The sequence below is a fragment of the Neopsephotus bourkii genome, unplaced genomic scaffold (assembly GCF_033783945.1).
Source record: "Neopsephotus bourkii isolate Nb327-2 ecotype Australia unplaced genomic scaffold, CSIRO-AGI_Nbou_v1 NB_196, whole genome shotgun sequence".
Classification (NCBI taxonomy): Eukaryota; Metazoa; Chordata; class Aves; order Psittaciformes; family Psittacidae; genus Neopsephotus; species Neopsephotus bourkii.
In genome coordinates this window covers 1539416-1555424 of record NW_026900709.1, presented here as the reverse complement: position 1 = coordinate 1555424, position 16009 = coordinate 1539416, and the positions used below count along the sequence as shown (strand labels likewise).

At 38.7% G+C, this 16009-nt stretch overlaps 1 protein-coding gene across 3 annotated transcripts in view; it reads right to left on the bottom strand.

The window, feature by feature from the left end:
- Positions 1–16009, bottom strand: part of MYO1B (myosin IB) — a 115430-nt gene that overhangs the window by 12513 nt on the left and 86908 nt on the right. Inside the window, exons 17-25 of one of the 3 annotated variants that reach the window (XM_061376529.1) lie at positions 13520–13746; positions 13157–13357; positions 11633–11726; positions 11029–11178; positions 8441–8509; positions 6696–6782; positions 6309–6395; positions 3506–3592; positions 309–383 (exon numbers count right to left, since the gene is read on the bottom strand). In XM_061376529.1, the coding sequence (XP_061232513.1) occupies positions 309–383; positions 3506–3592; positions 6309–6395; positions 6696–6782; positions 8441–8509; positions 11029–11178; positions 11633–11726; positions 13157–13357; positions 13520–13746 (1077 nt within the window). The remainder of the gene's footprint in view (positions 1–308; positions 384–3505; positions 3593–6308; positions 6396–6695; positions 6783–8440; positions 8510–11028; positions 11179–11632; positions 11727–13156; positions 13358–13519; positions 13747–16009) is intronic. The other 2 variants (XM_061376538.1, XM_061376547.1) reach the window with 2 other exon arrangements.

Genomic DNA, 16009 nt, shown 5'->3' with positions numbered 1-16009 from the left:
GCACAGCCACCAAACTGCAACTCTCAGCTTTCATAAACCTGGATATAGATCTAAGATGTCAGGTATATTGAGAACTGCAGATTTAGGTATCGAAGTGTGGCAAATGCTTAGTTAGTACCATTCCCGTACCTTCAAAACACTACCACTATCCTTTCCTTACAACAGCTATTTGTCAATTTTCCATATGCTTAGCTTAGGCATTTCCTTACAAAGACTATTAAGGCCATAACACAGCTGTTACTTTTGCTAGCAAACAAAAACTTCAAAACACAGAAAATGCAATGTGCTTCATGGGGATATATACATACAAGTCTCTGAAGGGTAAATTCATAGATTTTTCTTCCAGCATTGGCTCTGAAGAATTTCCTGTACTCTCTACGGACCTAAAAAATTAAACCCTTAAAGTGAATATAACACATGAATTTGTTTGTACAGGCACTGTACTATAAAGTTCTATCGCAGAAAATACTAAAAAGGCACATGAACATGCAAAGTGTTCCCTGAAATAGGAACAGTAACTGGGTACACATAAAATATATGAACCAGACCATGGACTGAGTGGTCAGAAAGTCACCTCGGCTGAGCACAGTCATTTGCAAATTCAACAGACAATGTGGAATGCTTTCCTCTGAAAAGGTAACCTATTAAAATATTCTTGAATTCACAGCATGAATTATTTTCATAGGCTTTTGCATAAAGTTGGATTGGATAAAGTGAGATATCATCAGTGCTAGATATTTTATTGTGTCTAAAGTGACACTGAGGTGATGTTAATTGCATAATTGGTTAAATATTTCTGATTTTTCTCCTTTGAGATTCTTAATAGAGAGTTCCTATAATAGAAAAGGGTGGGGTTTGTTCTTTTTTTCCAGAGCAGACTTATGCATGAAAAATCTCTTTTCACACAAGCAGTCTTTGTTTCAAAAGGAAAATAAGATTTTGGTGCCAGGTAAGAGCAAAGAATCAACACAAATGTTGCTTGATATCAGCAAGCTTGATATTTACTACTGAAATTTACTTAGAACAAGGAATCGCTGAGAACCATTTTGAGGGTGACACCCATTTTTAATACATGCTGGTAAATCCAAGTTTCAGAACACTTGTTTTGCCCTTCATATTCCTAAGAATGCTATTTAGCAGAGTACCTATATTCCTCCCTGCAGAAAGTGCAATCTGAGCAGTTTTATGTGGAGCCCAAGCTCACATAAAGTTAGCTGAAACATCCCCCAGCTTTCCCCAAACTTTGGCACAGCAGCAACACACCTGTTACAGGTTTAGAGAAAAACCAGGGAAAACATCGTAGTTTTACTTCATTTGCCCCATAGCAAATTCAGTGGTTTTAGCTATTCGCTGTGTGCTGCCGAGTTCACTGCAACCAGAAAATTAAGGAAAACCCATAGAAGAAAAACCCACATCAACCTGTAAGAAAAAATTTGCTTGGCTTACCCTGGCACACCTTCTGCCCCATACTGAGTGTCATGCATTTTAAGATAAGCCAGCATTTTGGAAGCAAGAATCTGTCACCGTTCTGGGTTTAACACCCCCCCCCCCCCCCGATAAATAGTTACACATTACACATTAAAAAAAAATTACACATTAAAATGCACCAACACGACTGGCAGCATTCAGCTGTCATCATTCTATGCAAATACAGCACATAATTTTTTCCTCCTCACTCTGTGAGAAAAAATTATTAGAGTTCTTATTCACTGATTTTGTGTAAGGTTTAGTGCTCTATAAGTAGTGTACATCCTTTACTACTTATTCAGGGATGGAAATTAACACACTTAAAGCCACTCCAACCACAATCATCCCAAATCTCACCGTGTTCTCATAGACTCTCTTTAATGATGTTACTTTATATTATTCCCCATGAGCTGCAACGTGTGCAAATTAGTTTGGAACAAAGGGACTAACCTATACCCACATGTCCTATTGGCGCTGCAGGGAAGCTGCAAAGCAAGCACTGAAAAATGCAAGCCGTTCCAGAAAAGCCTAAATCTGGAAAGTACCACAAGTGCTATTAAAATAAACTTATCATACCATAAAAAAAACCCCAACCCTCAAGAATTAACAGTTTAATCCTGATCACTTGAATCAACTTCAAATCTTTGGTTCCATATGTTATGGTTGAAAATACTTTGCCATCAAATAAGAAATGCCTCTGGCAACAGTGATATATTGTAATTACAGACTATGTTCTCATTCAGAAAAATCTGTGTATTTTAGGTGAGATGGTAATGCTGCTTACACTATTAAAAAATACATTGAAAAACCACACCACAGACAGGCAAAAACATATTTCTGCTGTAATGTGCGTTAAAGGTTTTGGATTCATCGGTTTTCATTTACATGCTGCTGTTTGATATGAAACAGCCTCTGAGTTCTCAGCAGGGACATACTCTTGTTTTAGAGTCATAAAACCAGACCCACTTTGGCAGAAGTACCCACAGTGCGATTCTGATCTGCAGAATGACTTCTTAAAATGGTTCCTTTGTATTTCCAGCTCTGGCTTCCATGTATGTATTGTAATGGATGTTTTTTATATATATTACATACATATACAGAATTGTTTTGTAATTATTTTCCCCACTCCAGCATCGTTAGAGTAAGTATGAGAATATAAGAGCTGGACTTTGCATTATCAAATTAATTATTCCCTTTTATATTCCTGAAGTCTACAATATCCCTAATTAGCAAAAGTGACACCCATCCAAGCAAGACTGATTTAGATTTCCACAGTTTTTCAAGACTACATCTGTCAAACTATGTTTGAAAACTGTATGATGTAAATCATCTGGGCGCAGACCTGAAACATCTCAAGATGCCATTTTCATAGTCTATTTACAGACCAGAACTACACTTTTCCAGATTACAAACGTGTTTTCTTTTGCCAACCAGCCCTTGAAAGCAAGGGATAAAAACCAAAAGACTCTTGTACATCTCAGTTTTTCTGGGAATTCATGGCTGCCACAAGCCATAGGTAACTGCATGCAATGCCATGCCCTAAAAACAGTGATGAAAGCAACAGGACATTATCAATTGCTTTACACCATGCCCTCGACACTGGGGTCAGGGGTCTAACATGAGCAGCAGTGAGAGTCACAGCTCCACCTTACTTCCCATTCAAACAAGCAGAGGTCACAATAAGAAAATACATCCTTGTAATCTTTCCTCATAGGATCTTTGCCAACGTAGGTCAGGTTTATAAGTCAACAACCATGACAGAGTCCCTTTAATGCCATTTGTCTTTCACTTGAAAGCTGAAATTCCTGATTCTAAATTAAATTCCTGATTCTAAAAATCAGATGCCCACATACTGCTGTAAATGAGGCATTTTCAGCTTATGTATTTTTGGAACAGTCCATGACAAAATTAAACAATGCCATTCTGTGTAAAAACCACCTCTACAAGTGAGCCCACATAACTGCTTGTTTATTAAGTGTTAGTAAGGTGCCACGCTTATTGAGTTCAAGTTGACAGATGGGAGTGTTTGAGAAAGTACCTTCAGTCCAAGCCAGTAAGCCCAAATGACTGCAACAGCATGCTTACGCCTAGCCTCCTCCTTCAAGCGTTTCAATTCCCTTCGAGCCTAAAAGGTTTAGATAGTGAACAAAAGAGACAGCCCGATGCAGACAGCACAACCACCAGGAAAAGGCTTCTCCCAAATAGAACAGCCAACTTACAATCAAGATATGGAAAGATGGAAGAACAGCGTTTAACCTTTAAAACCCAATGTGTCAGTGTGAATTGGTGTGAAGCCACACTGGAGGTCAAAGCCTCCATTACTGCTCAAGTGGCATGTATAGATAAGAACTTTGTCAGCCCCATTATTTGCTATCAGTGTTTCCATCTTCTCTTCCATGCACACCTCGCAATCAGTGGCAAGTAGCTATAACTTGATTCTAATGGAGACCTTTGCCTGCAGTTGCATGATCAAAATGATGTGTACAAGAATCAGTGCTTACTAAAATCTTCCTATCTGGTAACTTCCATTGGCAAGTGCCTGGGCAGAAAAGAATCAACTCTGAAACTATGTATGTAATGATGAATTACCAGTGCTCTATTGAAGGTTTTTATTCTGGAGGCTACTTTTTATTTTGATTTTTATGGTTAAAAAAAAAGTGTCTCCAGCCTGGTAAATTATGTCTGTCTTTATGGAATGAAAGGGTAAACTTCCCCGAACCTAGTGCCTTCTGCATGTACAAAGAGATAGGCACCTACCTACATTTTATTAATCATTCCCATTTTAGGAAACCAGTTTGCAAAGTATTCTAAACACAAAGGCATGTGTGGACAACTTAACAGAATCTCACATTTTAGGAGACACCAGTATATTTGTTATTCAGTTATCTGATCATAAAAGTCAATTAAACCAAAGAGTTCCAGTATTAGAGGATCAGTCAGAGCAGCTCTAGCCACGTATTTGCACTTGTCAAGTTCTGTGTTGTCAGACAGACTTGTGCAACAGCAGTTCCAGCCTGTGCCAGTTACCTTTCTCTGATGTAGCTAGGAAGGTTAATTGGCATTAGGTGTAGGCCAAAGAATATCATATCAAAGAACATATTTTCACTCATCTGCTTGGAACAAAAGCTCCTGCTATACAGTACTGTAAAAACAAGGACTCTGCCAAGCTAAGTGTTTGCCTGTCTGTGAAAAGGAAGGAAACTGAGGACTTGAGGTTCACAGCTTTTTTGCTTGTTTGGTTGGTTGTATTTGTTTGTTTATTTATTCATTTTTCAGTAAATCAAGCAATCGCTGATGAAAACTTTTAGAAATGGTTGTTTTAAATATTCCTCTGGGAAAAGAGAAAACATCACACCAAGAGGAAGTTTTATCTCTTATCAGGCACAGTAATTATTTTTCTAATCTTAATTCAATGTAATTATTTAAGGAATATTTAAGGGATAAGGAAGCAATATTTAATGTGAGCCAGTTGATAAAAATAGCTACTAAAGCATGTTTAAAATTATCCAGATCTACTAAATATTTAAATGAGAAGCTTTAACACAGTTAACACTATTTCATCCACTTCCTGGATGTGCCCTTTTTGATTCTAAAGAAAACCTTAAACCTGTGAAAGTAAGTATCACTTCTGCAGCACTAAGCAAATGCTTTTTGGTGAAAGGAACTCTGGTTAAAGTAACATAAATTATTAGTGTACTGCATTTAAACAAACACAGTGGAAACAGCCTGTCTGTAGGCACATAATTACATCAGCTAGAACTGAAGAGTTTCAAAGTCTTTCTGGTATGAGGGAAATTCTGTTCATTTGTTTGGATTCCCAGGGCTGCCATTTCATTAGAAATCTATTAGATTTATATCAAAATAACAAAGGGTGAACTCAGCATTATACTCCAGATGTAACTTGAGCACATTTCTCCATCTAACTGGCAAGGTGTCCTGACCACAACCCCCCCACACGCACACACCTCCCCTCCAACCTAAACAATACCTGGAAAATGATTTAAGCTTCATGTGTTTCCTGATTATAGTTTTCAACTAAATTATGAATTTATTAATTGAAACCATTAAAATTTTGATGGCTAGTGAACAGCATTTCAAATGTTCACATAACCCACAACTGCAGGCTGGGGATTAGCAAGAATCTTTCAGTGGGACTTTGCTTCTGAAAACAAACAGCTGATGCTGGAATTCCTGGGATTTTTCTAGGACTGTAAGTTTAGAATTGCAAACTAACATAATTTTCTGCTAAAAGATCAGGTCGCAAAACCGCGCTTCAGTTGTACTGAGTGAAATTTTCACACTGGTTCAAATCGCAACCAGAGAATCAAACCAATTAGACCTAAAATTTAGCAGAACTTAATAGTATTGGTTTGAACTTGTAAATGAAGTCACCCAGGGCGCAGAATATACAACAGGGTGAAAATCTCCATTGGACCACTAATACAGTGTCACTGAAAGCACTTGTTAAGGGCAGGGGGAACACATCAAAAAACACAGCCTTCTCCTCCCTCCCCCAAACCATGCTTTGCATATTTACATGTAGTTAAATGCATTTCCTAATTTGAGGATAATTTAATCTAGTAATTTTTAATCTAGTTTTATGGCTTGTTAGTGCAAATCACTACCTGGTTGCCATGCAAAGAATTCCCTACTCTACAAAAAACTGACATACAGAATGTTGTCAGAGTTATTAAGTGTGGCATGGATGGAAATGAGCGGAATCAATGATCATGCTCTATTCAAGTCAACTGTATTAGTCATTAATTCTCACCATCTACTACTGATTAAATGTTTCTATTGTTGGGTAATGGAGAGGGGCATGTGATATGTGCATGAAATACCTTATATCCAAGCCAGTAAGCCCAAATAACAGCAATAGCATGTTTATTTCTAGCCTCCTCCTTCAGTCGTCTCAGTTCCCTTCGCGCCTGTGATGCATTTGAAAATGGGATATAGAAAAGCTTAGGAAAGAAAAGGTTACTGCAAGTTCCCAATGGTGCAAGAAAGAGAGAAAGAAACCAGTCATTAAAACCAGCAAATATTAAAGCATGTCCCAGCTTCCCAGACTGCACCAGCTAGAACATGTTAGGAGCACAAAGAGAAGCAGAAGTAAAAAATCAGCAGTTTAAGCCACTGAAAATACTCCCAGATAACTTTATCCTGAAGAGCCTTCTTCATTCTATCTACCTAGAGACAATTAAATGCACCATTTGTTGCCATTTTCTTACCTGGGTACCATGCCAATAAGCAGCAATTATTGTGGCAGCCTCATTACAACGCTTCCGATGCTTAAGTTCCCGGAGAAGTTTCCGAGCCTGTAAGCAATTGAAAATGTTATTTTATTAAAAAAAAATAATGATTTTAAACTAAGGCACTACAACCTGGAAATTTAGGCAAAGACAAAAAACACCACCTCCAAATCCCCAAGCAAATAGATTCATAAATGCTACGCAGCCTAACATTCACTGTTCCAGAGAGGATTCTGTTCACAAGGGAGAGTTTGGGAGTGGCAGTTCAAGGGACCTTAGCTCAATGTTTAGATTTCTCCCAGATTTGCTGCATCATCTGAGATATCTGTATGCCTGTCTCTACAACAGCAACAATGCTTTTCTTCCACACAGTAGATGTCTTATCCATTTAGACTGCAGTAAGAATAAATCACAAGTAAATTGCCTAGCTTTAGGTCACACTAAAGGCTGCTGCCATACCAGGCTTTTATCCATGGCAGTGCTACCGCATGTTCTCCATGTTCTCCAATAGCAAACAGAAAACCATAACTCTAGATGAGATGATGCTTTTACCCGGTTTTCTTCAAGTAACACTCATGGGAAAAGACAGTAGGTCAATAGTTGGACTGAAAGGGTATTTTTAACTCATTTAAACAAAATAATAAAGTAAAAATCAAGAAAACAGTAAAATCAAATTACACTAGCTTATTGCTGGCCAACTTTAAAACCTTCTGGGCAGGAAAGGGTTGTTTACACCTATAGCTAGTAACTGCAGCCCCTTCCTTCCCTGTCTGACAGGAAGGGAAGTGACTCCAGAATTAAAGGCAGTTTTTTCTTCCCTAGGGGAGAAAGCCAGATTTAGTGGGGTGGGGAAAGGTTAATAAGGAAACAGAGGAGCCCAGGGACATTTTTTTCTGAAGCTGGACAGCAGTAGTTGCTTTAAGCATTGCGGCTGCTTTCATGTGAGCTGTTAACCTCGTTTTTACTTCTTATTACAGCATCACTCCTTAAGTCCCTACTACAGCTGAGCGATTATACCTTCACGAAATACAAACCTCTCAAAGAAGCAAAGTTGTAGCAAATTGAGGCAGAGGACAAGAAAACAGCAATAAAGTATTTGCTCAACACAAGTTGAGTACAGTACTTTCACCCCTCCATGTAGCACACAGAGAATCGAAGACTTAAGCCAAGTTAACACACTGCACAGGTGACCCAAGCTCTTTATTTTAAGCCTGCTTTCATTTTGTTCATTCTCTGAGAAGCCTGTTAACCGTAAAATAAACTCCAACCACAACTTATTTCTACCAAATCAGTCCAATGTTACAGTTTTTGTAAGCCCAGTGACAGAGTCCTTGAGCATTCCACTCTGGAGCTGCCGCAGTGCCTGGTTAGCATGTACCTAGGTCTGAACACCAGATGCACCCATTCACACTCCAGCCCATGTAAAGAGTGTATCTCTCTCCAAATCACCTCTCAGAGGATGCTCCAAGGATAACAACAGTAGTTCAGTGCAGTCCCAGCCTTCCCCTTGCACTGTTTGCAGGGATTTACAGCCCAGGCTGCATGCAGATGTCCCAAATTCACCACTTCTGTGGCAAACACAAGTATTTAACAATGGCTATGGCACAGCCACAGCTCAACAGCCAAAAGGCATTGAAGTCAGAAAGCTCAGTGCATTTGGAATGGGTTTTCTGACCTGCTACTTACTCACTATGCAGACTTTGCCACAGTAACAGGGAACTCACCTTCCATCCTCTGATGTAGGACTGTACTATAATAGCCGAACTCTTTATCTTCTGATACTTATTTTGTTGCTGTATTGGAAATAAATACGTGATGCTTAGAACAGAATATTGCAATTTTAAAATACTGCATAATAAGACTTCCGTTACTAACACTTGCTAGTACAATTAAAGACACAAGCACTACATGTAAAAAGTCAACAGTTTTTGACCAGGCAGATCAGAGCGTAGACTCTGTGTTCAACTCGAGGGGAAACAAAGCACATCAACAATGCTGCATGGACAATGCCACTCTCTATTTACAGAAACACTAAATTCGTGGTCAGCAGCACAAAAGTGACATGGATTAAATACTAACAGTAACAGCTTTATTTGCCTTTCTCACCAACAGAGTTGCATACAAATAAATGCTCTGGTTTGTTGGCTAAGCTTTTACCATCTTTTCATAGACCTGTGCTGTTCCTATCACCCACAATCTGTTTATAATACCAAATGCTGATGATGACTTAGGAACCAGAAAAAAGAAAACCCATGGATTCCTGAATGACATGATGGAACATTATCCCAGTATGCCAGTTTGAACAGTAAATTTCCTGGACAACTGAACATTTTCCTTCTAAAAAGCTCAGTTTTCTAGTAGTCCAGCGGTTAGTATAACACTAAGTGAACAATAATTGACAGACTTTGCAACAAGGCTTTTAGTGTGACACTCAGCTCACTCAATTACAGTTAACAGCCCTTCGAGCAAGCTAGAGAGAATCCCCTCTAGGCCACATTCATGCCATGACTGACATTTCATTCCTTGCAATGCAACAGACAGGCAAGTGTCTGCAGATCCTTTAGAGAAGCCTCCAGCACAAGGAGTTGTCAAAAAGCTTTGTTCATGCAGGGGACTCCTTATGAATCACAGTGCCTAGCAATCATGTTGGGTTAGGAGAATGGTGCCCTACATCTGCCTGAAGAGGCTGAAGAAATATCACTATTGTCACCTCTAAGTAACTGAGGGTCTCACTATGACTGCTTCCTGTATTCAAAGACAACTGCTGCCATGCTCTACCCATGAACCAATAAAGGACTACAGTTAAGAAACCAACAGCAATGTGAACTTGGTCACATGGGGCTTTGTCCATTTCTTTGTATTAAAATTTGTACCAATCTAGCTGTGGAAATCCACTTTTAGTTCATAAGATTGTATAAGATTATAATGAAGCCATATGGGCACAATGTAATTCTGTAATAATGCTGTTTGCAGAAATAGTGCATTCTGCCACAGAAGTTCAGAAAACCCCAACATTTATTCATACTTTTTCCAAAGGATCTATACTTCTCTCTGATTATCCGAGATAACTGAACCAAACACTAACAGCTTTCAAGGTGACAAACAGAAGTGCTTGCCAAATGAAAAACAGCGATTGTCAATTCTGCAACTTGCAGTTTAAAATGCTTTCTTTCCATATCATATATTTTAACAAGCTTTCTGATATGCACACAGTAACAAAATGCATCTGACATGTTTTAAGAACTGTTTTAAAACTTAAAAATGATAAAACTTTTTTATCATATTAATCTTATTTACTGACAAAGACATTAAAGAGTCATAACAATACTGTTCACTTCATGACACAGAATACCCAGTGTTCTGTACAAGGGATTCTGTGCAAACAGATCTGAAACTAGTTTAGAACTGAATCAATAACAATACTGAACTACGAGGCTTATGAGCTATAATTAAAATAAGTCCCTGAGATCCTCCCAAGCAGCATTCTTGAGCCTCAAATGCAACGGTTCCAAATAAGGCAAAAATACAAAAAGCCTGAGGAATGACTGAATTCCACACAATTGCAGATGTATATTACTGAATACATTTTACTTATTAACCATACGTTCTGAAAGCACCGTAAGTGCCACCATTTTACCTGAATGAGAACGGCTCTTCCCAGATGGGCCACAAAATCCTGCTCTCCCAAAGCTAAAGGAGTTCTGGTGAGCTTTTTACTTAAGCACAAGCACAATGTAAACATTTAATAGTGGCCTACAGAAACTAAATCACCTTTATTCACATTATTGGTACTTAAATATTAGCATAAAATTGAATTCTTCCAACACTTCCCCATACATATCATAGAATTATAGAATCATAGAATAGTTAGGGTTGGAAAGGACCTTAAGATCATCCAGTTCCAACCCCCCTGCCATGGGCAGGGACACCTCGCCCTAAACCATATTACCCAAGGCCTCGTCCAACCTGGCCTTGGAAGTTGGGGCTGTTCAGCCTGGAGACGAGAAGGCTGTGTGGAGACCTCATAGCAGCCTTCCAGTATCTGAAGGGGGCATATAGGGATGCTGGGGGTGGGCTCTTCATTAGGGACTGTAGTGGTAAGACAAGGGGTAATGGGTTAAAACTTAAACAGGGGAAGTTTAGATTGGATATAAGGAGGAAATTCTTTCCTGTTAGGGTGGTGAGGCACTGGAATAGGTTGCCCAAGGAGGTTGTGAATGCTTCATCATATGAAGCATACTATCAAGATTATATGAAAAGATGTATTAAACAATGAAAAGAACCCCCCCATTTAGTAAGGATTGTATCTTACTGCATATCTCCTGTACCAGGAAGCAATCACAATCTGGCTTTTCTTCATTAACAAGAAGCGTGTACGGCACTTCCAACCTCTATAAATCTTCTCAATTAGAGTAGCCAAATCCTCCAACCGCTGCTTTCTCAGATCTTCTAGCTTGAAGAGCTGAGTTTGGGTGGTTTTTTTAGGGTTTTGGTTGACATTAGAAGAAAAACATCAGGGGAGAAGAAACCAAAAAAAAAAAAAAAAAAGTAAGTGCAATTATTGCAAGAGAAATCTCTCCTTTATTCACGTTCCCCTTCAGACGTCTTTTGGTTTATTCACCTCCAGACCTATAGGCAGATACGCCAACAAAGTTTGCATCAGATACACTGCCACAAGTTGGCCCACAAAAGTAACATTAAATTTCGGCTGACAACTATTGTAGAGTCTTGATTCACTTCAATTTTAATGGGTCTAACATTAAAAAGTGCCTTTTTTTAGTGATAAATTTCACAGCAATGTATCAAAGTGCTGTGTCTAGAAAAATCTGTAGTAGCCAACTAGTGAATTATGCCGTTTGTAACAGGCTACTCTTATGAAAGATGGCTTGACTTTGCAGAAGACATTTTTCACTTACTGTTCTTGGGTTGCGGATGAATATCTTTGATCTACCAAAGGAAAATTCTTCTTCAGGGATTTCCAATTCATTAAACAGGACTTCTACTCCAGCCCTAATAAGAAGCAAATGAGCTTAACAAACATGACCTCCAGCTCTAAAACTTCTTAGTTTACATATTCACAGAATAATTTATGGAAAGTATATGAAAGCATATTTTAAATTCTCAAATTGTGCTTGACATAAGAAGATTGAAAACCTAACTCACTTACTCACTGGTTACTTGGCTAAAGGCAAGGATAATCACTGTAAAGATTCAAAATAATTTGATGGAAAAAAAGGCAATTTTGTAACAGCATCAGCAATGGCCTATTTTTTCCTCTTGTATCTGTAATAATTTTATTTAAAAAAAAAAAAAAAAGGGAGGGATCTCACATTAACATCAAAATGTGAAATAAAGACTGACAGATTTGACAAATGCTCATGTTCCACACTCTACCAACTGCATTTTCTAAGTGTCAACAAAAATAGAAAACAGAACAGGGTGCCCAGAGAAGCTGTGGCTGCCCCATCCCTGGCAGTGTTCAAGGCCAAGTTGGATGGGGCTTGGAGCAACCTGCTCTATTGGAAGGTGTCCCTGCCCATGGCAGGGGGTTAGAACTGGATGAGCTTTAAGGTCCTTTCCAACTCAAACCATTCCATGATTCTATGAATTGCACTGATCTTAGTGATGATTAACAATGCCATTGTTATCAATACTGCACCTCCACCATTATCTTGATAACTTAAAGATTTAAACTGTAGCTAAAGTTATGAAACCATTATGAAAGAAATTTAAATTATGCTAATGGTGGCCAAGTGTAAAAAGAATTGAGAAGCCCATTTGCCTAAATAGGACATTATCTGAAAAACATATGTGAATATCATGCAGCTTCAAATTATAGATTTAATACAATTTATTTGGAAAAGGTATTATCTCATAGTTGTTCACCAATCATTATGTAATATCATTCTTGAAAGGACAGAGGAAGATTGAGTGCCTGCCTTCAAAGAAATGGGTATTCCTACACTTTGGTTATTAAAGTGTCCTTCTGATCATTCCACACCTTCTAGTAATTTTTATTCCACCCCAGACTCTCTTCTCCCTTTCCTCCCTAGCCCCCTACTTTCTTTCAGGCCCAAATGAGTAAAGGCTGAAATATATTCTAAAGCCAACATGATCTCCTTGTTCATTTGTAAACCCCTTTCCATTAGTAGATCAGTTCATCACTAAAATCATCACCTTTGCCAAAGAACTGTTAATTTTTAGCCTAATGAAAAGTTAATGGAAGTTCCCAGTGACTGAACTTACCCAAAATCTGGAGCAAGATGCTAAAGAACAACATACAAGTAAAACACCTGAGCCACATTGGCCTACTTTTTAATTTACTTTAAAAGTACTTGAAAGCTCATTAAATTACAAAGAAAAAAAAAAATCAGAACACATGGAAGGTGGTAATTCCAGTCACTGGAAGTGGACAGGCAAGAATACTGATGTTTTCCTACCTGGCTGGCCCTCTCCAGTGGGGCCACGTCTGCTTACACAGCATTTTGTACCTCTCCAGGCAAGGCTCATACGCCTGCCTGAATGCATAACCTGCCCTTCTGACCCGGACATTCTCCAGAAGACCAAGGTAGCGGATCTGGTGGCACACCAGAGCATCATTGAAGATGTGTGCAGCCTTTTTGTCATTGGGTTTGATGCATCTGGAAAGGGAAGCAAACAATTGTTTGTAGCACTGTGCGTGTCAACAACTATTATACAAGTTTAAACCATGTATTTCAACAGTTTATCCTTGGATATCAAGATATTATTTGTTAACTTTGCCTAACATAAGTTTACCAGAGCTTCGCCACAGGGTAATTTACCTGATGTAGTTCGGATTTTTTGTCTGAAGGTTCTTCATCAGGGTAGCCACTGAAGCCTTGAACTGTGAACCTGCTGTCGGTGGTCTCTTTAGATTGATCTTAGCAGGGTTCCCTTCTGGGAACAACGCTTTGATAAGAGAGTGACTGGCCTTCCACATGGCCTGGGAGAGGTCACGGTACAGGAGATCATTATTTTTGTCAACAAATCCTTCCACCTGGTACATAACCTGAACAATAGAGAAGAATCTCATCAGAGCATGCTCTGTACTATCACATAGGCCACTTCAAAACTGACCCAAGAAATCGATTTCTTCATCTTTCTCACTATCCAACACAAAAGACATTTCAGCTTTCATTTTAGATTTGACATTTGGAAGATTTTTAGTTGGATAAAATTACTGTGAACATGCTATCTGAGAAAGATGCATTTTCTCACACTGCTAACAGGTCCTTGTGCTAATCAACTCTGGTTTCTGAAATGGGAAAAACCTCCCATGACAACTGTGATACACCACCACTTGCCAGTAGTCCAAAACAATCTTTTTCTGGCTGAAAAAAAAAAAAGATTTTTCTTTCTTTCTTTTGAATCACAGCAGCAAAAATACCCTTTCCCTTCAAAGTATTAATGCTTACATTATTTGCCTAACTAAAATATGAAATATCACCTCTTGATATCACAGCAGCAAGCAGCTATCTTCACTCCTCAGGGGACTGTTCTTTTAAAGGACTTTTACCAGGAGAAGAGTCCAACAACAACAAGCATAAATGCAAAGCTCTGACCTGCAGCTGGAGACCCAGGAGGCATCTAGGGGAACTTCATGTAGATCCCACATTGCTACTGTTCTTTTTAATTTTTGAGGGTAGGGAATTTAGTTTGATTAATTGTGACAATTAATAATGCAGATTCTTCAGCTTCATGATTTCTCAGTTCTGTGTAGATACAAACTATGTACACAGAATACTGAATAAAACTGGTACAGACATAGCCATATTTTACACAACAGCAAGTGACTGGGAACTCAGGCAGCATTTTTGAGTACACGTTTCTGTTTCTGACAGGTGTGGTAAATACCACTGCTGCAAGAACTGCTCATATGAACTTGCTTGTATTTCATAAAAGCAGAGTTGTTGTCCAGTGACTAGATCAAAACGTTCTCAGCTGAGGATGGAAAACCAACATTCCTCCCAAAATAGGAGGAGTCCACTGACTGCTCTGCTGGGTAAGTGAGTAAATGCCACTAACAATTGAAGACCCCCAGTGCCTGCTCAGACACAATCTGTTTGAAGTCCTTCCCAAAGTACTGGGGCATTTTCAATTTGCTTCTAACTTTGACAACCAAAGAAATATCTAAGTATTAATCCCTGATAAGCTATATGCAATTATAAAATCTTCTTGGTAAATATATAATGTAAAGTTAACAAATGGCCACTTCAAAGGCTGAAAAGATGGTATTTCCAAGACTATTCTGAATGAGAAAATTATTGAGCTATTCAAAATGGTAAGACTGAGAAATCATTAAAAATTAGGGAAGTATTTAATAGTGCTGGAAAAAATAAAACACTTTCCAAATGTTCTTCACTGTGTGAAATTAACAGTTCAGGAGATTCAAACAAGAAGTGTAGTTTCAACCCCTATGCTTCACTTTGTTTTAATAAAATATCTTTTCACAAATTATTTTAACTAATAAAAAGTCATACTGAATTACACAGCAAAAACTGTCAGACTTGTATTTATTCATGCCGCTTATGTTGCAAAAAGCAAATATGTTTGCAAGCCCTCTATATAGCTTTCTCTTCCATCTGTTTAAACATGCAGACTGTCCAAATAAACTCGGTTTCTTCAAATGTACAAACCCTCCACTTTCTCATCAACATGACTAAGGACTTCAGCTAGTTCAGCAACAAAGGCCATGTTTTCCAAAGTATCTTGCCTTCAAATGTGTGAATTTTTGTCATTCTAAACGTTTTATTTCCAGAAACTTAGCAGCACAAGCAGTTCACCATCAAATATGTGGGACATCTTTCTCCTTTGATGGAGAACGGCCATTGATTTCAGCTAGAGCAGCAAGACTTTCTACAAGGGCATGCAGTAACAGGACAATGGCTTTAAAACTGACAGAGAATTGAGATCAAGACATTAAGAAGAAAGAAGTTCTTCCCTCTGAGGGTGCTGAGGTGCTGGCACAGGGTGCCCAGAGAAGCTGTGGCTGCCCCATCCCTGGCAGTGCTCAAGGCCAGGTTGAATGGGGCTTGGAGCAACCTGGTCTAGTGGAAGGTGTCCCTGCCCATGGCAGGGGGTTGGAACTGGGTGAGCTTTAAGGCCCATTCCAACCCAAACCATTCTATGACTCTATGATCTCTGAAAACCTTCCAGCCCAAATCACGAAATTTAGGCTTAAGACAGAAAAGATTAAGGCAGATCTAGATTTTTTATCAACTATTTGACTCAAGCAGTTCTTCTCCATTACTGTAGCATCATTTAATGGAGAA